Source organism: Phalacrocorax aristotelis, chromosome 6, assembly GCF_949628215.1.
Source record: "Phalacrocorax aristotelis chromosome 6, bGulAri2.1, whole genome shotgun sequence".
Taxonomy (NCBI): domain Eukaryota; kingdom Metazoa; phylum Chordata; class Aves; order Suliformes; family Phalacrocoracidae; genus Phalacrocorax; species Phalacrocorax aristotelis.
The window spans coordinates 16,056,813-16,084,375 of NC_134281.1; the positions used below are offsets into that span (position 1 = coordinate 16,056,813).

Here is a 27,563-nt window from a genome sequence, read left to right on the forward strand (position 1 = left end):
AAGCCAAGTGTGTTTCTCATCATAGACTTGTGAGGTCACAGGCAAAGGTTTAACATATCAACAAGTGACGATAAAAGATTGAAGACAGAGATTGAGTTGAGCAAATAATTAAGGGCAAAAATATTTTATATCCAATTTAGCTTTCTTTTCTGTTAATAGAATGTGCACAAACAAATTATACTTCTTTCAGCGGCTGTAATTTAAGATCATTTCACATTCAAAAGGTATTCTTACCCTCACTAGATCAATGGCAAAGAAGTTTCTGCCAGTTACAACCACTGCAGTTGCTCTGTGGCTATTCAGATAATTCACATGGCACTGCTTCCATGCCCAAACTGGCTAAAGCACACAGTCATCCCAGCAGTACGTCTTCTGTCTGAGCTCAACTTTCAGTTTCCATGGTGACATGCACATGCATCTTTGAAATTCATTTTGAGTGAATATTCATGCCAGTAAGTCTCAGGAGCTGAACATTCACCGAAAACAAAAGGTGTATAAACACAGTCAGAACAAAGTCTTTCAAATACTGAAATATTCCACCAAAATGTTTCCTAGTGTACACCAAGATTCAGTTGCAAGGGAGAAAGACCTCCAGCAAAACAGCTTCCATGGCTGCAGTGGGAAATAAAGTTGCTGACAAGGTAATGAAAATGGTCTTGTCTTTCAAGTGAGCTCCACTGTGCCACTGTAAAGTTTATATTACAATAATCATTTCTGAACACCTGCTGGCTTAGGCTGTCATTTGTGTCACTTGCAATATGGGAGCCAACTCTCCTGGGACAGAGTGAGGGTTTTCATTGAAATTTATTGATGGTTTAACAATCAAAAGACAGCTTTTGTTTAATATCTTAGGTTTAATATTTAAGGAGAATATTTCATGTTTAAAGGGTAAAGCTCTTTTTGTGTTAAGCAATTAAAACCGTTTGATTTGAACCTTTTCCCCTTACACCAATATCAGCACCATCATTTGATAATGACAGCACAGAAAAAGCCTTGCTCTGTCTCCATATGTAAAATGGAATAAACTGTTGGGGTTCCTGTTATGCTGAAGTCACATTGATTCAATAAGAACTTTATTAATAATCTCTCCTCCATCTTTCATCCATTGAGGAACTAGTTTGGTTTATTTGATGTGCAGGTTCAGAGGCTTAAAACAGACCTGAACACACACTGCTTCTTCACTTTATGGGGAAGGTGAGGAAGGAAGAAATTGAATGCTTGAAGGGGCAGAGAGAGAAGGAGGAAGAAAATCTAGTCATACCAAACTATTTTGTTGGTGAAGAAAAAATAAGAATAGCTAGTAAATCTGCAAGAAAGTCTGTAATTTGAGTCAGAACATTACAAAACACTTATGTTGCACAGACTTTATCTGCTTCTTTCTAACTTATTTCTGTATTGGCCCATATAAAAAACATTTGCATAAATATAATACAAATTGATTTGGAAAAATAAAAAATCAGCTTCATGTTTTACTTGGAAATAGTAATCATATGCAAAAAATACAAGTATTTATTAATCTGTTCCCTGAAAATTAATTTTTCATTGTGAAATGAAACAGGAAAAGACTTGGAGTTCAAGTGCTGCTGCATTCATAATTATATTTGCTGAAGATATGCTTATGAAGGCATGATAAGAAAGCACACTTTTAATGTCTGTCTGGTGGCTAAATTACTCTTCCCACAGAGAACCAGTTATTTCTAATTTCTTAAGGTAGCCTAGAATTTGGAAAGCATCAGAATAGGACTGCAATACAAATCTTGGATGGCAGTCACACCAGCTGCCTTTATGCATGTAACTCAGGTTCCTACATTAGAAGGGTAATCATCTCCAACTCTGAACAGAGTACATGCAGAGACACAGACTATTCAAGGACAATTCAGAGTATGAGCTTGACTTCGGTGATCTGAATCATCCTCTGCAGGAAGGTCTTTCTCTCTCTTTAAGGGCTGAATAGCGATTCTGCAGAGAAACCATCCTGAACAGGGTGAAATGTGATGCCTAAAGCAAAGTGCAGACTACACCTGTTCTAAAAGAGATGGCAAACTACCTTCAAACCTATTTTGTCCTAGTTTGAATCTCTTCCTTTTCTTGTATATATAAAAGTTTTCATACAGTTATAATATATATTATATTGCTATCATAATAATTTCTTCCACAGACGATGTTTAAAAAAAACCCCAAACCACCACCTAATTTCAAAAATGTCAGCTCTTATGATAAGAATTACTATTTCCTGTAAGGAGGAATAATTAGAAGATATACTGAGGGAAGTAGAGGAGTGGGACTGAGCTGGCACTACCCTTCCTGCACTGTCCTCTTTCCACACCGTGTGCGTCTTTCTTTTCCTTTCATCTTCCAGCCTCTGAACCTCTGGGGTGGCAAAGGATCAGTAAGGCAACTGGGAGAGGGACAAACCTCCCTGGGACTGAGGGAGATGTTCCAAGACAGGGGGAAAGGGCAGGGATGATAGGACAAAGAGTGTCGATGCCCTGTGGGAAAAGGATAGAGGGAAGAAGGTTATTAGTTGCTGCAGCAGGTAGCTTTGCTGTGGGGCCTCTGCAGTCTGTCCCCTTAAGGATTTGGAGCATCTCCCACATTGATGAAAACAGGCACAGCAGTAGCAAGACAGAGCTAGACCCTTTTTTTGTCCTGGCTGCTGTAGTCATGAGACTGCTATATCTCCTGAAGTAAGAAGGCCAGTTTAATGGCCAACTTGAAGATCACACGCTTCTGGAAGTCACTTCCTCTCTTAATGCAGCGCATTGCTTCACTACAACTACCTGAATCATAAGGTGCAAAATCTGTAACAGTAGGCTTAATATCTTGTCTCTGAAATGCTGCTGCCTTCAACTTTCCTTTCCAAACATAGCTGAATCCGTAACAGGCAAAGCTAAGGTAATTCTATTTCAAACATTCGAGAGATGTATCTTGTCCAGCTAAGCAAACTTAAACTTTAAGCTATTTACTCTCTACTATTTGACTATAACATCTGCTATTAAAGGAAATCAATACTACTGCTAAACAGCTTAGTCTCTGTATTTCCATGCAGGACACATAATCCATTTCCTTGTGCACTGATGTTTGGTTTCGAACAGGATATAAACTGAACGCAGACCTGAGGTTTCCCTACTAATAAGCATCCTTTTACATAGCCTCAGACACACCCAATATTAAGGCAATGTGTTGAATGCAGCATATTTTGTATGGGACTGAGTGTGGGCCAGACAGCTGTAGAGAGGACACAGTCATATTACACTGTTCAGACTGAGGATCCCAAATACCATCATTTATAGATCACTTACACTGAACTATTTTCCTTTTCCTGGTTTATAACCATGCTGCCATTAGCTGGGGGCCATTGACACCACTGCATGACTTGTTTCAACAACAAAGAATGATAATATACCTCCTAACAGTATTCAGAAATCTCTAATTTTCAGATCCATTTTCCCCTTCTTTTGTGGGACAATCGCAAATGTTGCAAAGTGCTTGAGGGAACAAAATGAATGACAAGCAGCACAGAACTCTGAATGTACTTAAAGGATAAGACTACACTTGAGGAAAATAAAAGTTTAGAGAAAATATCTTCATATTATCCTGAAGACTGGAAGATGTTTCTTTGTAATTTGAGGATGATTTGAGCACAGTACCAACATTAAAAGCAAGTCAACTTGTTTAAACACAATGCTGTGTGTTTCTAGTTAAAACTTAGTTTTTGTTCTCTCACAGAAATACTGCATTATTGTGCTTTGTTTTAAAACACACCTGTTCATAAATAAGAATACTTGATCTATATGGTGTATTTTACAAATTACATACTTTTTAGAAATTTTACAAAAATATGCTGCTCTCATATCTGTGCTCATGACAACAGATGCTATGCAGTAGAGTATGTGATCACAATAAACACATGGCTTAGGTGGGATTTTAATCCCATAAATACTTAAATGGCTGTTCAGATTCATCTTTAATTTCATGTTCAGGAGCTTTAACAGCCTGATTCAAGGGGAAAAAAAAATCCATATGTGTATTTTTCATTTGTTTCTGTAATGACCGTAGGAAAACTAATACTATTATTTAATGTTACAGTGATGACTTCACATTCAAATGATGACTAGAATAATATCTCATTTTTTGCATTAGCACACGTCACTCCTGCACATACATAATCATATCAATCATTTTTAGGAAGCAATAGAAAAGATCTTTTAGCTACTTGGTGTTTGCCCATGCAGATGAATCCTACAAAGCATGGAAGAATTTCACTGTGAGTAGTCTGAACTGAAATAAACTGAGGGCAATATTTTCAAACTGGCAACCTAAACACATGCACAAAGATGTGAAAAAATAGTTTGAATTTCCGTGGAACTCAATTCAGATAGCCCCCACTGGGCTCTCTGATGCTTCAGTATCTCTGTGAATTCAGCCATTTCCTTCCAGGGTTTTCAGTGTATTTTTTGAGTGCAAATCTGCATTAATGAAGTTTGAGTATTTTGGATTAAGATTAGTCATTAATTCGGGATTACAATTCGTATCTGTCAAATTTGATTTTTCCTATTTTTTAGAGAAAGAAAAAACATACCAGCATCAGGGTACAGTAAATGGAAAATATTGTGCACTCTGCACTCAAATATGTGTTACTCACATAGCTGTTGGTTGCAAACATTCAACCCTAATGGTCTGGAACAAACTTTAAGCATTCAACTGAAGTGCAGATATCCGCTGTGCTGTTTCCCAACTCCTATTGTGTGCTTTCCAGGCTGCTGGCTACATTTCCAACCCACATTTCTCTCACTTATCACATTTTTTAAATGAATGAATGAAATGTTTATATCACAGTCAAATTGGGCTGCTTGATTTTTTTCAAAGAAATGATGATAGAGAATAGAATATCTTTAATGCAATTTATAAAAATAACTTATATGCAATAACAACATTTCTGAGAGCTGGAGCAGTTAAAGTATATGAAAAAAGTAGCTAGTGGTTCTCTCATAAAAAAAGACAGATAAACTCTGAGCCTCAGGCCAGTAACCTTACCCCATGCTAGCAAAATATTGCTACCACGTATAGCCTGACTGACCGCAGCACAATTTGGTGTCAGTATAAACATACCTACTCAAAGCAAAGTTTAGAATCAAGGATTTAAATTAACAATATCATCCTTATCATTCCTGTGTCTGCTGAAGGCTTGCAACCCTGCAGAGCTGTGGCCTGGCTGGCAACCACTTTGTTTCAGATAGGAAACCCCAGAAGTGACATTCCTCTTTCATTATCAATCAGGAGATGCTTTCTCAAATAACCGATGCTCAGATAAGAGCACCTTACCCACTAGCATATTAGAAATATTAGAAATATTACAAACATTCAAAAGCATTGAGTATACAGGATTTAGGATGAAAAAAAATTACTTTGTGCAATGAGGAATTTGATAATGCTCCTAACCTTTTTTGTCCAGCCGCCCACCCTTATGAGGATGAGAGAGAGTTTCAGATCACTAGTTTTAAAATGGACTACAAAAGTTTTGCAAAAAAAACAAGCTCAGAAATCCCACAAACTTTAAATATGAGTCAAGGTTCATACCCCTAAACAAACCTGAGCTCACTTCTGAGAGTGTGGCATAGCTGGGTCTCCACAAGCAGAGCGGGTACCTGATTCTATGATAAACTGCTCACAATGAACAACAGAGGAGATACAGTAATCGGCACAAAGCAAATCATATCAGAGGTCTCTTAACGCTTGGACTTTGTTTTTTGACAGTGGTACCTGGATAGCAGGAATATGATGGGGAGGTAAGAGGAGTGATCCTGACTGGAAAATGTAGTTCTACTACAGCATGTTAGGCAACGTGTTTTTAGCAGAGTTTTTTAGCCTGTAGTTTATATTAAGAGACAACTTAGGTAATGTCTATGCTAGATAGCTAGATTCTAAATATAATTTAAAGATTAAAAAGCCAGTTGATTTCCTCTGATTTAGGAAGGCTGACAAATATCACATGACATTGTAGAAGCAACTTCTGAATTGCATGAATTGGTAACTACTCTATTCCACAGATTTAGGTCTAGTATACTCTACAAAGATGATATAGCTCTAGCAAAGAGCTATGCAACACAAACCGAAGTATAAAAACCAGGGATGATCAGCAGATTCCCATCAAAAGTGTAATAAATCCTAAAACTGAAGAGCTCATTGGATGTGACCACAGTTTGCTTAGCAAGGATGTTAATTTATTTCTGTAAATATAAACTTTAGCAACAGTTGAGAATGTCACATCTGACAGAATTAAGCACACTGCGTGTCAACTTCTCCATAGCTAATCAAAATCCTATAATATTTTAGTTAATAAACAAATGCTCCCTGCATGGCACTCAAATCTTAAGATGCACATTGTTTTTCAAAGTTAAAGGCTATTAAATATCTATGAAGTTCTCAAATCCTGTATGAAGAGAAGTGCTAAATGTACAGATGTTTGCACTTTTTCATCAATCAGACTATAATACGAATATATTATAAACTGAAATGAGTTTCCTAGTGTTAGCAACTCTTCACAAGTGTGCCTGGCTTTAAAAATTTACTGTAATGTTTCCAATTTTAGTAAGTTTTCCTATTCCAAGCCACATTTGTGATATATATATATGTTACTACTCATCTCAATATATTATGGCATTCACACAACTTTCTAAATCTCCTGTCACTACAAAGCATCCTTTTACTGTGATAGCTACGGCCTATCTGATTAATATTTATTACTGCTTATTTAAAATCAAAATTATGTTAACTCTTAAGTAGTAATATTTACATTTTATAGAACTACCGAGATTAACTATGAGCAGTGAATGGGTGGAGATCACCACGCTCCCACATAGAAGTTTTACATATAAATTTCTCAAGCAGTTCAGCTCTAGGCTGGTTTGGAAGTCATAAGCAGCAAGTGGGGAGTTAAGAGAGGGAACACATCTCATCCTACTTGTCAGGAAAAAACCTACAGTGAAACTAATGACAACTTTAACAGACAGAATTTCTAGGAAGCTGACCCATGTCTCTCCAAGGTTTTACAGTACTTCAGATGGACGACATGGTCAGTACTATGAAGTCTAATGAAAAAGTTGCCCACATCTGCAAGAAAAGACCACTGTATATTTCCTCATCTTTCTCTTCCTTCTATAGAGTCCTGCTCTCATTCAATATATTTGCCTTGCCATTAAAAACGCCCTTTGGAAAGATTACTATAGTCAGAAATTTTTTACATTAAATATACTTTTTCTCCTTTGATCCACAGTGAGTCTTTCATTCTCTACATTATTTAATGATGATTACAAAGCCAAGCAAATTGAGAGAGAGAATCTGAACACAGATTTGCATAGTTTTGTCAACTGTATAAACAAACTCCAAGTTTTGATTTTTCAGGGAACACTGACGTAGAAACTGAGAATAATAATGAAAGACTATTTTCAATGTAAGGTGGCATTCTGTGTATAAGCAGCTACTGTACTCCTGAATTCAACAAGCACACTAAAAAAGCTCTGAAATAAAAAAGGAATATTGAAAATCTTTGGCTATTTAAACACAAAAAAAACCCCCAAGCAAACAAAAAAACCCTTGAAAACTGTCCAAAGAGTTGTTAAACTAATAACTGGAAGACACAGACACGCCTGGTAACTTATATATGACTTGCCCTATTACTTCATATACCTATTTTCTTAAATGAAAATAGTAATTTATTGTGTTTCCTGAACTGGTCATTCAAAATATACAATATCAAATCATTAAATTGCTAATACAGTGACTTTAAATTGCACCTGCATGACAAACATTATCATCACTGTTGCCTTTGGAGTGGAGTGGAAGTTACTCAGCATACAATTGGAGATATGTGGGTAACACACAACATAGGATTTTAAAGTATAAAGACCTTTAATAAACAATTTTAGCAGTTTAAATTGCATAATTTGATACTTTTTACAGGGAAAGAACAGGAAAAAAAATTCTTCTGGGATCTTCTAGAGTTTTGGGGTTTCTCTCAATGCTGCTGTTGCCACAGATATAAAGACTTCTTAACACTAGTATGTATTCTGAAAGTCTGGAAGATCTGATTTTTAACACAGAGGTGCAAGATGACTTTGTAGACTCAGATCTTGCTTTTGAGACTTCAACAATTAACTACCAAGGTATGCAAAATACTGAGTTTCCCTTGAAGATAATCCTTGACTTCCATGCACATCTAAGGAAGCTCTCAGAGACTAAGATCTGTGTAACAATGCCAAGATCAGCAGTGAGCAGTCTGATTATAGCACACCTGTGACTCAGCATGGGCATAGGTCAAAACCATTATGTGCATGGTATCACATGTGCACTTGGCATGGTTGCTGAAAAAGCAAGCATGTCAAAACATACAGTCTAAACAAAGTATGGTGAAATATAGAGAACATTTAGTTTTCTTCAGGGTCCGATAAGATGGATACAGTAAACTGAATACAACCCAAAATGTCTTCTAGAAGACTGGCTATAATTTACTGCCCAAACTACTCGAGGAAATCTACAGAGATATTCTGATGTACATAGATATTGCTCTGTATGAGAAGAAATTGGCCCTTGATGCTTTGCTTGTTTTATGTGGCAAGCTGATTTGTTTAGAAGTAAACTAGCTACATCTGAAAAGAGAAATGATTATTTATTTCATGGGAAATTGAAGTGCGTATTTATTTACACATTTTAAACACAATCAAGTACAGCAGTTTGGCAAGCTCCTACTAAGAAAAAAATGCAGAAATATTTTAGCAAATGGTGGTATGTCTCAAGATTAAGTGGTTTTTAAAAACCATTACCATTTTAATGTCCGCAGATTGCACTATTCCTGACACTAATATACTCATGCCCTGAACAATCTGAATCTAATTTGAATTGTTATTTATCTGTTACTGCCAAATAAGTGCATTCAGTGGACAAGTCTGAAATTTGCAATTATATATCCACATGAAGGGTTCAGTGTCATCCTGAACTATAATTCCACTGCCATTTACCTCTTTTTATTGACATGAACAGCACTCAGTGCCCCACCTGTAAGAAACCAAGAGAAGTTTTTTGGTTTATTGATGATTTTGCCTGTTAAATAATTGTCTGGTTACTAACATTCCAATGGGCCAAATATATAATACATGGGACAGTGTTTAATCAAAGAAGTAGTTCCTGTCAATTAAGTAGGCAATTTACATGTGATATACAACAAAAGGAACGCTTACATTAATCTTGCATAATTAAAACACACGCATAAGGCTTTCCCAGGGTTAGGATGATTGTAGCTACATACTTCCTTGCTTCCCTAGTGAAAATATGGCCTTCTCATATTTACTTTTCTCTTTATTTTGTGTCTTAAGACTGTGCAAAAGAATCAACTGGGAACAAAACAGTTTCTTTGGGTTTTTGATATTGACCTTCTGGACCCATGAGTGCTGCAATTAAAAGAGAAGGGGGCTTTGCTCCCTGGGTCACTGGAAGTGAGGCCAGATTTTTGATCTGCATCCAAGTCCAGTATGTCAACACACACGAACAGGAGAGGTTAAAAGGGCATATTTTTAAGCATTTGACTGCGCAACTGCTGCCTGATTTGTATAACCATAGTTTCTACAGTTGAACATGCAAATTTGGCAACTATGTACTCAAGTGGTTTCTTGCACCTTTGAAATTTTAAAATATATACTTAATGTATAAATAGTCAGGTGAGTGAGTTGCTATGCCTACAAAAGATCTATACCCACACTCATAGCAGCCTGAGTTAATGCTGAAACTAACGGTATTTTCCTAAATGAAAACATCCGATTGTCATCTAAAACCAAGATTTGCAATTAGAGAAAACCTTTTTTTGTTCGTTCTACAAACAGATGAGTGGATATACTAAAAAGATCAGGTAGCTTTCTCTGGTTAAATATCATAATAACCATCATCCTTTCTAATTTATAACAACAACTTTGTCTCTCTAAGGATGCTTTCCTTAGACATTTTTAGTGATTTTTAAGTACCAGCAATTAAACTTTGCAATGCTGAGATCACCAGAAATGAAAAACTAGTAATGTAACCAGAGAGAATTGCTGAAGAACTTCGGTTGACATGCTTACTTGTATCAAAAATTGGCTGACACATTGGGGCGATACCTCATAAAACTGCAAGCAGCATTGAGATGCTTATTCAGCCAAAGACTTCAAATTTAATGTCTAATCAAAAACACATCTCCGAACAGCACAACGCCTTTAAAACCCATACCAAGTGCATTTGGCATCCACATAGTTCTGACTCAACAGAAAGAGTGCCAGTCAACATTGATAAAGAAAAACCATTTCTCTTAGCAATTAACTATTTCCAACACTGAAGCTGACATAGAACAGTCAACAGTCTATCATCTGAGTTTTCAACAGATTTTTTTTTTTTTTTGCTATAAAAGGGAATAGTTTACCGGAATATCTGAAAGCATTTCAGATTTTTAAAATATCCCAGTTTTTCTGTCTTGTTGACAGCACTTAGAAAATGTGGGTTGACTTGTTTTTGATTGCTGTTTAAATAACAGATTAATTTAATAATCGTTGGGATATTGAATAACAACAAATTATGGGGTGGGTCAGCCAAACCCTGACCCTAATGACATTCTTATGTTAATTCTTATTTTCTTTTAGGCTCCTGCTTTCTTAATAAAACCTATATTTTTGAAAATTGTTTTTAAACATTGCAAATTATCCCAAAGTAGCATTTATTTTTTGCTAGTAGGAGATAAGTTTACATATAAGGAGTGTATTTTATATGTCTGTATAAATTTAGTGCCTGACTCAAATTCTGCTTAAGTGTATAGGTGCCTTTCCATTGACTGAATAAGTTTTCAGAGGTGGCTGAAAAGGTGAGCCAGCTATTTACAAAGTAATTAGCACATAGTCCTTCTACTGTGTGATTTAGTTGTGAGGATACTTTGATTTAAATCCAAGTGCCCGTAATTAAAAATTATGATTGGAAAAATTTACAAGAATAAGGCTTAGTTTTCATAACTACAGTTGGTAACTGTTGCCCTTGGTAACTGTGAAATGCAGAATATTCCTGTGAGATCAGTAACAGCACACTCAGGACAGAATGAGACTGAGCCTCTGACTCTCACTATGTGACCTTGTTGACTATGACTGTGACTTTGTTACCAGTAACACAGTAGTTGTGCTTCAAAATGTCTTATCTAAGTAACATTATATGGTTTCAGTTAACATCAGTCATCATTTTTACTTCTACTAAGAGACTGCTTTTATTCTCTTTTTTCAGACAAGGGCTCTATAGTAGTGCCTGACACTGTGGGAACAGAAGACAGTGATTTGAATGTGACACAAAGTTCCTTACAACATAGTATTTGCTCAACTTTTGTTTGCAAACCTGTTCACAATGTACTGACTTTTCCAGTGTCTTTCAAATAGGTTTGCAATATTAGAGTGGGTGTATATTCAGCTGAATAGTTACAAATATATTTTTCTATTTGTCATCAAGATTTGCAAGTATATATCACAAACAAATTAATCTATAAGATGATCCAAGGAGGACACAGAATATAATCCCCCTGACTGAAAGGGATATGAATTGAGAGCCCAGTATGGAACAGATGCTGTGCAGATTAACCATTGTCAGTTCAAGACTCACTGCATATAATGTTGAACCCTAATTTTGACTGATTGAGCCCATCATTCTTAAATTACAAGTATTAAGCAACACACTTGCTTGTAAAAATATTTATTGGTACTGAGGCCATGAAACAGAAAACTGGGTCAGAAGATGTAGGTCTACAAAGGACTTTGGGTCAAATTCCTTAGCTGTTCTGGGGGAAAGTGTCCTGGGTTATAACAAAAATATTTGGAATCCAATGCAGTCTGCAATCTTAGATGCAATTTGTAGATTGTTAATGACAGTGGGTAAACGGTTTAACGAAGAACTTTCCCATGAGAATCTAATAGTTCCTCTGGATTATTTCTTTAGGTTTTGCCATTGCTTGTGGAGAAAAATAATGGGTGCCTTGAGATCAGTTTGTAACTTACAGGGTTTTCTTTTATTTTTTTGTTCCACTGTGGAACACAAAATGTTTTTCTATGAAAAAGATCTTAGCACATTATTTTCGAAATACTATAATTTTCACTAAACTCAGTTTCCAACTCAGTGCTGTCCAAGTATTGCAGAATTGTGTTATTTTTGAAAGTTATTTCCTTTGACCTGAAGTTACCTAAGAAGACAGACTGAATTCTGCATTCCCCTGAGAAAACCTGCTCCTGTTAAATTAATCTTCTTTTCATTGAATCACGTCTGTTTGCAATATTTAAACGTAAGAGATATATAATAACTTGTTGCACAAATTCTCAGTAATCTGCTAAGTGATCACAAAATAAGGCTGCTTGAATTCTGCAATGCTGCCATGAAGCACTCATAGCAGCGTAACACACATTGTATTTGATATGTCAAGTGGAAAGTGATGGCTTGATTTTGTTGAGTTTGTACTTTTCAGGCAGTGGGACCTATTGTTACACTTAAAAGGTTCCCTAGGATCGATTTACAAAGCACTTTCGTAATTTTATCCAACAAAGCCATATAAAAGCAATTACTCATACTAGACATTAATAATTTCCTTATAATTAAAAGTTGGTCAGCAGCAAATTAAAAGTGAATATTAGCACTTAAAATATATTGCCAGTGTACTTACTCCTATTTCATGTTTTGAAACAACAAAGATATCCAGGAGAAAATTTAGGACCAAGTCCAGAAGCACACCTATTGACTTCAAAGATAAGAAGTTTTCACCTTTATTTGCTAATTGCATATTGATTTAGTCTGGAAATGGACAATTGTACCAACTTTGACTTATAAATACTTTTTGACGTTTATGTTGATAGACAAATTATTGCTGTAAATACTAATCTCATTTGCAATGATTACCTGTTAACATCAAGAAAATCCAATTAAGAGACTTAATGAAGTACAGAAATTTACATAAACAATACCTATGCAGTTCTTCAATCACAGAGTATCATAACTACAGTAAAAATGTCACTGCACGTAGGCACTAAATGCCAAGAAAAGACGTTTTCAGTGTGAAGGAGAAAAGCTAGACTGAAGTCTTTCTCTTTCAGCCCTGTGAGGGACAACTTTATGGTAGCAATGGTAGAACTGACAAGGTTGCAGCACTGATGTGAGATTTGTTACTATTAAATCATCTTCCCAGCACTGAAAGTTTGGAGGATAGATTTAATCCTCTCCCACTCTTTCAGCCTAACCATTCTAAGAAGGAAACACTGTTTGGTATTCAAGTAAAACAACCAGATCTCACTGTACCACAAGGGAACTTCTAACCTATCCAGCAGGGTTTAACTCCTGTATAGGAGAGCTAACAGCACTAATCTTTTTGTACCTAAATCTTTACAGAATATGCCCTTAGAATGCTGCCTGTATCCAGGAAAAGTCTTAAAACATTCACTATTCTTTGAAAATAGCATAAGCCTCTACTGGTTTTACATTTTCTTGTAGAAAATAGTAGGCACTGCTTTTATTTAAGAGCATCAAACTTTTAAGTGACCCCTGTAATAAGAGAAATGACACCCTGACAGAGATCATTATGTAAGACAAAACACAACAGACTTTATGTTCTTCAACATAACCTTGAATAATTCAGTTTTACTGCTTTGTCACAAAGAGTTGTATAAAAAAAAAATCGAAAGGGCTTACTTGAAACAGTCATCGCAAGCAATATTCCCCGTGGTCTCCTTTATAGTGCGTTCGGAAACAAAAGCTGGATATTCAGTATCACAGGGCTCTAGGGTTTGTTTCAACCTCTGCGCTATAGGCACAGGAAAAAATATCTTGATGTTAATATAGGAAGAACAGCATACAAAATTCTGAACAACATGAAATGCTGTATTACAGAGCTCACAGAAAATGGAAATGTTACTCAGCTTCTGCCACCCTGTGAGATTTCCTAGGCAGTGCATAACACTATTTTTTCAATTAAAAAACCCAAAATAGTTTATCCATGGAATGTAATTTTGTAAGACACAACTGTTAAAGTAGTTATCCATGGTTTAGCCATTGCCAACCTACTTTACATTTAGGCGCAAACTTTTATTCTTTCTCTGTAGATCCAAGATGGACTTACTGTCCTTATTTCCGTGATGCTGTGCGTCACTAACTATTCTGTATGGGGGTTTACATTTATTTGATATCTATGTTGTGGTACATTTTACTGAACCAAAACACTTTTTTTGGATTACAGCTTGGGAATCTTTGTGGAGTTTCATCAGTTAGAATAACCCTGTGGGTGTGGGACAGAAGTGTTACTTTGCCCAGAACCAATGCTTGTTATCTGCTTCCCAAAATAGTAGTAATTAAGACTCCATAAAACTGAATCTGAAGCCCTTGCAGCCCAAGGGAAAAGGAAGTGTCACTATTTACGTCTTAAAGATTAGGAAATTGAAGTACAAGGAAGCAGTGAGACTGGTTCAAGTCAACCTACAGGACAGCAGCAAAGCTGGGAACTGAAGGCAGCTCTTCTGACTCTAACACCGACGTATCAGTTGGACAATGTCTCTCCCTCATTTTCTTTCTTCTTTCTCCCCACCCCTACATTCTTCCTTAACATAGAGATACACTTGCACATCAGCACAAATGTTAAGCCTATCTTAAACTAATTGCTAAGTGAGAAAACAAGACAAGGTGTGACAAAAATGGATTACACTAAACAGGCTCTTGGACTTGACAGATCTTCCATTCAAGACAATCTGCTTCAGAGCCAGTGGTGTATTTACTGTGCAGTGTCAAGGGAATGACCAAAACTGGATTTGCAATCACACTAGGACATGCATTTCTGAACTGCTGATTATTTTTGTACATAATTAAAAAAAATATTCCCCCAAATGCACAGATCTCAAGGGAGGGACTAAAGTTGGTAAGAAAAGTTTTGATATTTCTGATGTTTTCACTAGGGTCATGACGTATTTAACAATTCAGCATTTTTAAAGAAATTGCCTGACTAGCTCTACTGCACCTTCTCCCTTTCTCTTCTGTTCTCCTTATCTGTTGCCAAGAATGACTGAAATTTATCACCTGTATTTTGGGTTTACCCTCACATCAACACATAGCTTGTGTAACAAAGAGGCTGCTAAAGATCCATGGGTCTCAGATTTTCAGCACCTCACTAGAGTACAGAAGATGATAGGGTTGCCCAATTACTTCTCTCTCATTTACAAATGTGATTGTGATTACAAGATCTTGTGCAGAAGTATTTTTCATACTCAGGTTTGGTAAATTGGCAGGTGTGTGACCCTCTAGGATCTTCATAATATGTGATGGTCTATTTATGTCACAAGTTGAGCAGGAAGCAATTTCCCCATTAGAGGAACTAATTTTTTTTTCTGAGCTTTGTTAAGTATTGTTAAGTAAAAAAAATGTGCAAGTTCATTAGTTTTAATTATTAGTTTTAATTTCATGAAGTGCAATCGTAATTATTACAACTCTTAGTGGTAACGTAGCATCTACAGAACATACCTAAGCATGTGCTTTTGTCTCCTGCTGACTTCTGTCTTGCGAAATCTCTCTTGCTTTTGCTAAAGAGATTGGTTTCCAAACAACTGTCACTTGCTACCTAACCAAATTTGAACTGAGGAAGTGGTACCATAAAAATGACGACTTTCCAGTGAGCATGATGAGGGGATTTTTTTGATAATCCTGCTCATCAAAGAAGTGGAGCAAAAGAATTGTGTAGTTAAAACTTCACTTTCAACTAAAATATGAATGCAAATTCCTCAGTTATGCTTGTCTGTCAAAGTGCTGTAATGATACTTTTGTCTTTAAGAAAAGAAAGGTTGCAAGTTATTAATGCCTGTCTTCTGTAGTTAGTACGTGCTTATAATACAAAACAGACATTCATTTTCATGAGATGAAGAGAGATGCTATCTTTAAAGGATATTTTCCCTAACATAAAATGCAAGAGCCATTGGATGTTTCCTGTCACATGTATTAATGCATATTTGTAGAGTACACTTAAAAGAACATCCCAAAAAGTTACCTATTCCCTACGCTGGCTGCTTTCCGCTGTTCTGCAAACACCAAGGGCTAAGACTGACATACCTGCCATTCCTCTTCACCTATAAAGAACAGTTTTGCATTTTCTGGGTATAGCACAGCAAATTCTACTGTCCTTCACAGCCATCAGTATAAGAGACATTTTTCATCATGGTTAGGGAAATCACTGGAAAGTTAGTCTTGGTTTTTAGAAGACCTTTCTAGGCCCTGCTGATTACAAAGCAGACCCAAAAGAAGTGTGTGGCTGGTTCTCATGAAGCTCTATTTGTGTATGTTCATCCAATCTACTTCAGGCTCATTGTCCATGTAACAGAAGAATTGGCTTCAGTGTTGCAATGCAGTATACAGTTTACATCAGTATGGGAAAGACTGTACTAAGTTCACGCTCCTAAATTTCCAGAAGGCTTTTATCAAATCTTCACCTCCAGCAGACGCCCATCTCAGCCTCCCCTTCTCCCTACACAGCATTTACAACATGTTAGGCAGCAGCCTGACGTGCTTTGCTGTTTACTGCCATGCTTTCCGGTTGCTCCAGGATAGATCTTTCTACCAGAAGAGCTCCAGCATCTTATTATTACAGAAGATACTGGAATATTCCAGGACATCAGAATGTTCCATTTTCCTGATACTTCAGACAGGATATTATTTTGGCATAAAGACATCCTAGAATTCAGGCAATGCAAATATGAGCTGAAGTCTAAAGTAGCAATTTTATCCCCTGCTTTGCTAAGGAATATGCAAATCTGCAAATATGAGGCCGATGAATGCAGTTTAAATCATTACACAAGTAAATAGCATACAGTATAATTTGCCTATGAACCAGCCAATTGAAGAACATTGTTCTTGAAAATTAGCCCTTTACTTTTGAGCAACACTTCTGAAATGCTGTAAAAAGTCTGCTAAAATAAAAGAGGCAGTTGGCACTGAGAACTTCCAGTTCTTAACGGAACTGTTAAAATTTCATTATTATTTCAAATTAAGCCTCCACATTTAAAAAAAAAACTATTTTGAGTAAACTAAATTTTAATTAATTTAGATTTTATTACTTTAAAATGTCTATTTTGCATGGAATGATGAAACAAGATACAGTTTTAACCAGTTTTGCCTAAAAATAAAAGCATAAAAATTACTATCTTAAGCCTTAAAAAGTATTTTCTTATGAAATTATACAGAAATGACCATATTCCTGTGGACTTTTGTTGAAATGGCATTTTCCAGCACAATAACCCCCTACCATATTACAGCAGCTCCAGAAAAAGTGTAGTATAAGCAGAAAAAGGCTAGTGTAATTGCTTTATTCACAAAGATGGTTTTGGAATGAAGGGAAACATTTAAAAAACCCCAACATATTTAGTCATTATCTACTATTTTAACTTTTCCACTATAGTAGTGTACTGTATTCCTAGAGTACACACAAACACTTTGTGGTTATTTATAGAAGACCTTAATTATCTTGTGTTTTGGAAAACATTAACAAAGAAGAGGATGCTGACATGGGAGACAAACTATTGTTACCAGACATCTATTATTTAATCTAAAACATTTTATACACATGTCGATTTCAAAAATCCAATTTAATCTAGCCACTTCTGTCATTATGTCCAGGAAAAAATATTACACTTACCTTTTGCTGTTAGATCAGAGTGCCACCAACTGCATAGATTAAATTCCACAAGGAACCTAAAGGAATTATTTGAGTTTTCATATTATCCCACAGAATGTTTTCAAAACACTGAAATGGCAGTAGTTTAATACCATTAATCCTATTTTAAATAAAAGCTAACACAGAACAGGAATTCATGTTACTAGCGTAACTCTGGGATTATCAGATACTGCTAATTCTCATCTTTTCACCGGTTTGTATTTTACCACCAAGAATTTATTCTGAAATTAACCCCATCAATAAATAATAGATTTACCCATTTTTAATTTAAATTATTGAACTTAAGTCTCCATTAAAATTCTCAATGCATGGCAACATACAGCGTTTTTACTATTGAACACTATTGAACATAACTTCTTCTTTATGCGGGGTATTTTGACTCTGCCATAAAATGCCATAGGATTATATCTGTCCTGGCTACAGTACAGGCATACACATAAAATACTTTCTTATATTAATTCTGGAACTAAAATAATAAAACTAATTTATTTCTAGGAGCAGAAAAGATCAGTTAACCAGTGTCTAATCAACTTCAACTAGATGTGTAGAGAATGCATTTTCCCACTAAAATATACTGCAATTTACTTTGAGGAATGGACTGAAATGTGTCAGTCTATCAGCTATTGTAAGTGTAAAGGATGAGAAACCAACATCCAGGTTATGACATGGACATGAAACTACACCACTTATAAACACAGAAAGTTTCTGGAAATTTTTGAATCTGTTATAGCTATCACCAAAGTCTCATTTTAACATGATTTCTTTCCCTGATATTTACTTTGAAAGCTGCATTTAAGATCAACCTCTGCCCTCTGACAACAGCCAGTTAACTCTCCTTAACTCTTGTTCCAAACTTTGATGGAAGCTCATATAATTTACAATTAAAACAAAATGACTACAAGAAAAAATTAGATCTATTTCAATAAAGATAAAATTCACTTAAATCTGCAACTCTGCTCTCTGATAAGAACAATAATAAAACATACAGGTTTTAGTGATACAAGATACATTTTAAGGCTTCCCGTTCTCCATATGATATTTCTCTGTGATTTCTCAGGCAATCTCTCTTAAAGGCAATGCTCATTATGCATTAACTTGAAATGTTAGAAGAATTAGGCCAGGTAAAAAAATTCAGCCACATCCAGAGTACACTTTACCTGGCATATACCATAAAAGGTCCATCTTACAGAAATTCATGAAGTGACAGAGTGAATGACTATAACAGTTTGCAGTATTGAAAATAGCCCACCCAAGCAGCATTACAAACAGCCAGACATTTATGTAAAATTTAACAGTAACTACAATAATAAATTTTGTTTGTATATTGTGATCTGCTAGACTTACTAAGGAAAGACACACGAATATAAGTGAAGACCATGAATAATGTCAAAAGTGCAACTGTGCATTCATATAGTCAAAACTGTCTCAGATTTTAACAATGCAAAAATTGGAAAGCAAGAAATTAACAAATATTACTATATTTAAAATCATATAATAGAAGCAGCACAATGTAAAAGGCTAAAAGTACAAATATTCATTAAGTATTCAAAAGTACAAATATTCCGTAATTGCTACAAATATTAAGTTCTTGATAAAATTTACTTACAAGACAAGCTCAGTCATAATCCATTTTACTGCAGCAAAGAAGGCATTATAAGGCTGAAGAGAAGCAACTAATTTAATAAAAAGGCAAAACATGCAGTATTTATATCTTAACTGAATTCTTCATGTAAAGACAATGTAATGGATATTCAAATGAATGGGTAGCATGAGAAAAAGAACAATAACTTTTTTATGAAGAAGCAAATATTATTATATTGAATTAAAATATATAGCAATGAAATTTCCTTTTAATGTCGTTGGTCAAATACACAGATTACCAGCTGTAAAAGGAAAGTTTTGCAAATGATTCTTAAATATTTAACCTCTAGGGGTTCCTATTTCCCAGGCTATTGCTGGAAGAACAGCTCTGGTAGAGGATATAAGCTTTTCTTAAGCTGCAATTCACAAACTTGCCTCCCTATAATGTAAATCTCGATTCTTTACCTCAGTCTAATTAGGCTAGGAAAAGCTTCTGAAGTTTTAATTTACCTAAATGAAGTTATGTATCACACTGAAGGGCCAGTTGTAAGTACTTTAAGTAGTTTTTAAGATTCTTCCCTCCTCCCTCTATTTTTCTGGATCATAACAAATACAGCAAATACTTTGAAAATCCTGTGTTTACAGTATTTCTACTACATTTTCAATATTTTACTGTTGAAAAGAATATAAATAGGATTATTCTTTTATGAAATAATCTCAGGCAGAAAAGTCAGTTTCCAGAAATTTGGAAAGGAATCTATCCTTGTCTCACACATTTGTGGTAGGGTCTCCTAGTTGCATAAAATTTTGCAGATTTTTTAGATTCTATATAAACAGTGTATTTTAGCACATGTAGGAAGTCATCTTGACTTTAAGATAATTACTCAGATATCTGAAATCATGCTTAACCATCCTAAATCAGCACCTTACTGAAGCAGTGCCATTTTGCACAGCAGTACCTGGCCATTTAAAACTTCAGAGGCCACAGAGAGTATTTCTACACAGGGCTGATAACTCTCAGAACCAATGAACTAGTGTCAGCCAGTGACATGAAAGGCTGAAACAGCAAGCCAGCAGAATGCATAATGCCCAAGACAGTGAAGATTTTCACCTATTAAGGACTGTCTTATAGAAAAAGACAAAAAGTTGTAAGTCTTTCCTAGTGATGAAAACAAAATTTCAACCCTGTGGGATATCTTATTTATTTTAATTCCAAATTAGAAGCCCTGAAATTTCACACCCAAGTAATTAACTTTGTTGCATAATTTTGTTTTCATAATAGCAAATGATTTAGTGTAAAATAATATATTTATTATTACTTATGAACAATACATATTTAATGTAAAATATACTAGTTATTACAAAACTATTTTAATAATTTACATTGATATAAATGCATCCTCATGAAATGTGATTTTACTAAGACAGCCTTTTCCACTCAAAGACTGTTCCTTCAAAAACTGCAGGAGATTTTTTCTCTCTTTGTATCTAAACCATATCTGAGAACCAAAGTAATTGAGCTGTGTGACTCTATGGCACTGATACATTTACACAGAGTGGTTCTGTAAAGAGTTATCTAGGACTTGAATAAATTAAAACAAGAAAATGTGCTAAATAACAAAGAATCTGTGTATCTTTCTAGAAGCAATCCCTAATTTACCGTTTTAGTCCCACAGCCTAAAAAGCTATGATAGAGTCCAGCCCTGACACCTGTTTGCCACGATTTTGGCAGAGTTTTGTGATAGATCCTTTAGCAGTCACACAGTCTTTGGTGCCGATGCTTCACTTCAGTGCTGTTTAAAACATAAACTATTTAAAGAGTCTCAGTCTTGTCCCTGTATCTCTTCCTGTATTTGTAATACCATAATTATCAAAAGGAAGGCTAAACATTTGTGAACAAACATATTGCTTATGTAGAAACTGTACTGAATACTGCTTAATAACCTGATCTATATGTACAAAACTGGTCATAAAAACAGGAAAAAAAACACTTTTGAGGAATCTAGCCCTACCTGGTTTTAATGCAAGTTTTCTTTATACTTTCTCTGTAGTCATGGTTATTAGAAGTGACTGAATCAACAGGAAAATAATAAAATAACCAAAGTTCTGCCCATCTTTCCTGTTGAACATCACAAAAAAAACTCACTTGAGGTTTAAAGGAGAGCTTGGCTATCTTTAAAAAAATAAAGAAAGAACATGCTCATCGTGTCTCAGTGTATCCCAGAACAGTTGCAGAGTTTTTTCTCTATAAATGCAGCCCAGAGGAAAATTGTAGTAGTGAAAATCTCTCGGATTAAAGCCCACTTGGAAGAGAGAAATATTTCAGCTCTACATGCTGGGTGCTTATGCAAACTGAGCCGAAGCCCCAGCCTCGGGATGGTAGGTTGTTGTTAAGAGTTGTAATATATTTTAACTTTTTTCATGCAAACGTGATTCACAGCATGCCATTCTATTTCACTGATAATTTAAGTCTCATTTCACAGCCTGGTACTTATTGTTATGTCAAGATAGTATTTTTTTCAGGTTCAGGCTTTAGCGGATAACAGATTGATAAGTGCAGTAAATCCAAATTTACAGGTATTTCAAAAACATAGAGCCACGTAAATATGTAAATGAAAACATCCCAAAATGCATGTGATTATTAAACCATAGAAGCTACGTATAGATATTTGAAAGTTACCAGAACTTTCATATTTACTGAACAGTTTAACTATGTCTAGGTTTATTTTTTCTCTCTAGATCCCTGTGCATTTAAAAATATTACCAGATAACTTTTCCAGGCTGGTAAAATTGCTAGTGCTTTACTGCTCTCTTTTCATAAGAATTTTTCGTGCTAATACTGTCATATATTTGTTGAAATGGTTCCTTTTTAATATGCAAAACCTATAATTTATCTAATACCTAATCAGTTCTGATAGATTATTATAGCAATCAGTAAAACATATACATAATTACAAAATACCCTTGGGGTTATTACCTAGATATATGATTTAGCAACAAGGAAGTGTTGCCTTGCAAGACCCAGCTTGACTCTAATCAGGCCTTGCAGAGGGACAGGGTTTGTCTGATTTGTCTGCAATCAGATGCAGATCTGAGTGCAAGACAAGGTTTAAATGCATTGCAATTCTACTTTATAAGACCTTTTCTTTAATTACTAAGGAAAAAAAACAGTGGTAAAATCACTGACTTTTATGCCTTGCCAATGGATCAATGCTTTCATATGAAACACCACCCTTGATTTTTATTTTGAATTACATTTCTGTGTGCGTGTATGTGTTTACATACAGAAAAGGCATATGTGATTCTAGTCCCCCAAACAAAGCATAATCTACTGCCAAATTTACAAAGTCCTAAGAAGGAGGATTCATATAGTGTAAAGAACATTCTGACAGAACCTCAGAAATGGTGGCCCAGCATTAAAAATAGTTGTGTAAGTATTTGAACTTGAAAATGCTTTGTATTTGTTTATACTGAACCATTGGTTGTACGCACTAGGTTAAAGGCAAGAGCTGTAAGCATTCCACGTCAAAATAATGGGCTTACAATGGCCATGAGATATTTGCAGCAATTTTCTTTGATGATTGCATGGAAAGGTGCTCAGAAAATTTACTATACTTACGTCCAGTAAGCTATGGGCACTGTCGCTACTCTCTTTGTTTGTTCTACACATGGCCTGGTAGTCATAAAGTGTAATTCTACAGAGAAGAACAGAAAACTGCTTGACTAAAAGAAGAAAACACAGTGGAATAAAAATTATGATATGGGACAGCCTGCCCACAAAGTAGACAGGAAAATAAAAATTGTAACAGCAGCAGGGAAGAGGGATCATTAAAATACAGGTTACACAAAGGAGAATAAAGGTAAGAAACACTGTGAAAACTTTGTAAGGATTTTATCAGGCTACAGAACAAAGCAAAAGCGTAACTGGGAGAAACCAGGGAAGATAAACATACAGTGTAACACACAATGATATAAACAATGCGAGGAGGAGGAGGAAAATACACATTCAACATGATGTTGAAACAATTGGTTCTGGACTGAGATCAGCACATTTAGCCCCAGAAAGTGAAAGAACCTATGCATTTGAGGGGCTTCTTACAACAGACCACTCCTGAACTCCAGTAAAGGCAAAAAGGCACTTCTACAGTTCTCAGTGCACAACTAATTTGTAAAAACACGGTGTTGCTTCCAAAGAAGAGACAGGTCAAATTTCAGTGTATTCACAGTATAGGTAATTGAAGCAGGTTGGGTTTACTTTTGCTTCTTTTCACGAGGGCAAAATATTCCATGTCAAGTTCCTGCTGTAATCAACATATTCTAGAAGCCTCCTCAGATGCATAGTAAACAGGGAAATTTCTTTCTGCTTGTGATTTTACTCATCATTGATACACTTCAGAGATCTAAATGTAAAATCCAGAACTCAGAGATAGTATATGGAAATGTGATTATTTCTCTAAATCTGTCTGTCCATAGAACAATTAATTAACTATATCCATCCACATAAAAAGCATTTAACATCTATAGCAGATGTAAAGAATCTTTAGCTGATAAGTTGCAACGAGCATAAATATATAGAAGTTACTAGTATTATTTGTACATATCCATTTGTCTTTTGCATCATCAGAGGGACAACGGAACACAATTGGACATAGATGGTTTATTATAGATGCATGAGATGGGACTTCAACATTTTGCAATGTGTGCCTTGCTTCTAAGTGAAGAGGAAAGGAGAGCACACAAATTCGGCTACAGAAAGGATGTCCCAGAAGCTGCCAAAAGTAGGTCATGAAATGCATTCAGCATCACCATGAGGCATTCTGCACTGCATGCCATGAAACCTTGCAACCTGTACCAATAAAATGTCATAATCCATTGTGGTAGAAAGTGTATATAATTTTTCTGATCTAATTTTGTGACAGCAACCATCACTAAAAGCTTCTTTATTATGCCTATATTTTATTTTTGGCTTACAGGCAAAATATCTAATATATCGGATCTCGCAGCTTCAACTAAACATTTAGTACATGGTCATACTGCTTACATTAGTAATTTTATCTTATATTCAGAATAGAAATGGCTAGGAAGCCATTGTTTTGTGGACTGGCAGAGAGAGGCACATGGTAGACAAACGCATAACTAGAGACCTAAACATGGGTGTAAGTTGAACACTGACCATATTTGGCAGAATCACGCCCACAGCCAGATCCGCGCACACAGATCTGCCAAGACAAACAGAGCAGTACATGGTGTAAGCTGTGCTGCCTGTGTGGCATGCAGTAATACACCACTTTCCCTAGCTTTTTTTTTTTTCCTTTATTTTTTTCCCCCCTTTAACCATAGTCAGAATCCAGCCCCTGTAAGGAAATCTCTACAGCTCAGCCTTTCCACTCTTGGTTGGCTTGACTGTTTTATTCCTCCAGATCCAAGGACTGTGTTGCATGTCCACTTGGACCTCCTAGTGATGGTGGCAAGTGATAAGCGCAGACAAGGGCAGCTTACAGATGTTAATGTGCCCTCTGCAGAGTAGTCAAGGAATTCTATATGGATGAAATGGTCCCATCCTGCTTCATTCAATACCTAGTGTTACAAGTAGAATAGCATTCAGTTTTGCCTTTATTATTTGTAAATGGGTTTTCAGTATAGTAAGTTTGGGGACTGTTTGGTGTTTGAAAGTGCAATCAGTTTCTCAACTTTCAATTTCATACACCAGAACTGCTTGGTCAGTCTGTGGACTTAATTATTCTGCTAAGAAGTGTTAATCAAATACTATCATAGTGTGTCATGTGGAACATCTGTCATAATTTGAACTTCACTTTAAATATTGAAAAAAGCCTTTCCCACCTCAATATTTGTACTTGTATTACATTTCCTATGTAATTATTACATTGTAATAGATATAATAGTTTATTTAAATGCTCCAAGATAAAAAGTCATTAAAAGATTGAAATATGGACTCACACAAATAATCAGAAATACAATTAATATCGTGCCTTGACATGCTAGATTATATTTTTTGTAGATTGTCTTACTGTATCGTAGGGAGTATACAACAAGCTAAGGTTGTATTATAAGCAAGAGGAACAAAATGTTAAAATGTATGTAGTTAAAAAATAATTCATTTCACAGGGAAATACTAAACTTTAGAGTGACAGCAGAGGGGAAGAGTTATAATAAACAACCTCAAAATCATTGTGGAACACTGGAAAATTTTGGTTTGGAAGTGCTTGAATATCATCTGTGGATGGTATTACAATCAGTTTAGTTTTAGTAAATATATTTGAAGGTGTTTCTAGTGTGAAGATTCTGGTTCAGGGACAAACTAGAATATCCACGTTAAAAAAAAAAAAAAGAGCAAATCCTTTGCAAGTTACATGGCAGGCATAAGTTTCTTAACAAAAGCCTGAAATTAGTTCTGTTTTTTTGAACAATGTATTCCCGTCTCAGTAAATTTCAAAGTGGGCAGGTTCAACACCTATCTGAAAGTTTCTAAAGATGATTCTAACAACTATAACACAGGATGTGCAAGATATACCAGCAAAAGCATTATTGCCAAATGATCTAAAAGGACTTGATTCTTCCACACTAAAGACAAACAGGAATTTTGCAATACACTTCAAAGATCAGTGGATGAAGCCCATAACCACATTGAAATCTGAACACTGCAACCTAGTGAATAAATTCTGGACCGTCTGTCACTATGAATAGTATTAAAGGCCCATATAATGGTATTAAATGGCTTCCAAGGCATTCAAAAATTCAAATCCAGTTTTGTTTTATTTCTATTCTTGTAAATGTAATTGGAAGGTAAATGCTTCCAGCCTTACTCCTTATCAAGGCTACTATAGTATTTGTAGTCAAAACAGTGGCCTAAGACACTGTGCTGCTTTTCTGTGTTCAGATGTCATTTCCAGAGTGTTATTTTATTGCTAATGTCTTTCTGAGATTTTAGAAAATAAGCTTGCTTCCCACTCAGACAGATTTAAATCACTGTTGCAGAAGAAAAGGCTTCCAGATTACCCTTTTTGAAGTGATTGTATTTCAGTTTTAAATAACTGTTTGCAGCTAACCATATCCTGTTCAACTGACTATAGTTAGTGAACATAATTGCCTGTTTCCCATGATCTAATTTTAAGTCCATCTAGATGCCCAAGTCCACGCTATTTATTACAGCATCTCACAGGAGAGCTTTGCTGTTGCTACGGATAATGTGCTTGAGAGTTTCTGACATCACCATGCTGTTAACTGCCCATACTTCCACACCTGGTCACTGAAGTCTACAGAGCAATTGTTTTCAACATCAGTCATAGGACAAACATGGACTATGTGCAACTATCTTTAACTAATGGAAAATAACTTACTAAAACCTAAATGTGCACCTCCATTGCATATAACTTCAGGGGCCAAATACATTTTAGTGAAAACCTTTTTATTGTCAATTTCCTGATAGTAAATTCCAGTCTTGTACTTTGCAATGTACTTACTATTGAGTACATATCTGGTTCAACAAAATTAAACTTCTAGGACCTACCAGCAGCACAGGCTACATTAACAGAACTACTCTATTGCTTTCAGCTAGATTTTCAGCACACCTATGGATTTCTACTTGGTAGTGTAGAATACCATCGCTGACAATTATCACAGCTGAAAGATCTTCAATGCATAAAATTTCAAATGTTTTGTCACCTGTTCAACATTTGGGAGTTTTCATATAATGTGTAGGAGTAATAAGCTTCTTACCGTGGAAATAAATATCAAGTCCATTTAAAAAAATATTTAAAAAAACCAGGAAGAAGTGCTCAAAAAAAAAACAAGCATGGGAAGCCAATAATATAGGATGCCCTAATTATTGACACTATGCTTTACTTAGTAGTCTACATAAAAATTAATGATGACTACAGCTCACTTCTGGTTGTAAGATGTTCATTAACTCAGACACAAGGTTCGCAGCCTGTCTGGCATTCTCACAAAGAGGGGAAGGAGGGACAGTGTTGAATGGTATGAAGAGTAAACTAGTTTCTAAAGTTAGAGGGGGTCCTTGTGGGGAGGTGTTAGGACACTGTAAGAAACCCTGTACTGTTGCTGCTCTGGCTCTCCCACCTTCATTGACAGACAAATTATTAGCGTCCAGAAGCTGTCAGACTAATACCTTTCACCACCAAGAAAATCAGTGAATAGCATAAAAATAAATTACAAAATTTTGACAAAACAAGCTTGTCTTCACATGTCTTTGCCCTTATTGTTCAGC

At 35.6% G+C, this 27,563-nt stretch overlaps 1 protein-coding gene across 2 annotated transcripts in view; it reads right to left on the reverse strand.

The window, feature by feature from the left end:
- CACNA2D3 (calcium voltage-gated channel auxiliary subunit alpha2delta 3) overlaps nt 1-27,563 on the reverse strand; it is a 486,549-nt gene that overhangs the window by 6,229 nt on the left and 452,757 nt on the right. Inside the window, exons 33-36 of one of the 2 annotated variants that reach the window (XM_075096179.1) lie at nt 22,938-23,013; nt 19,344-19,396; nt 17,699-17,754; nt 13,723-13,834 (exon numbers count right to left, since the gene is read on the reverse strand). In XM_075096179.1, coding sequence (XP_074952280.1) covers nt 13,723-13,834; nt 17,699-17,754; nt 19,344-19,396; nt 22,938-23,013 — 297 coding nt within the window. Of the gene's footprint in view, nt 1-13,722; nt 13,835-17,698; nt 17,755-19,343; nt 19,397-22,937; nt 23,014-24,491; nt 24,538-27,563 lie in introns of those variants that run through there. The other variant, XR_012661052.1, reaches the window with a different exon arrangement.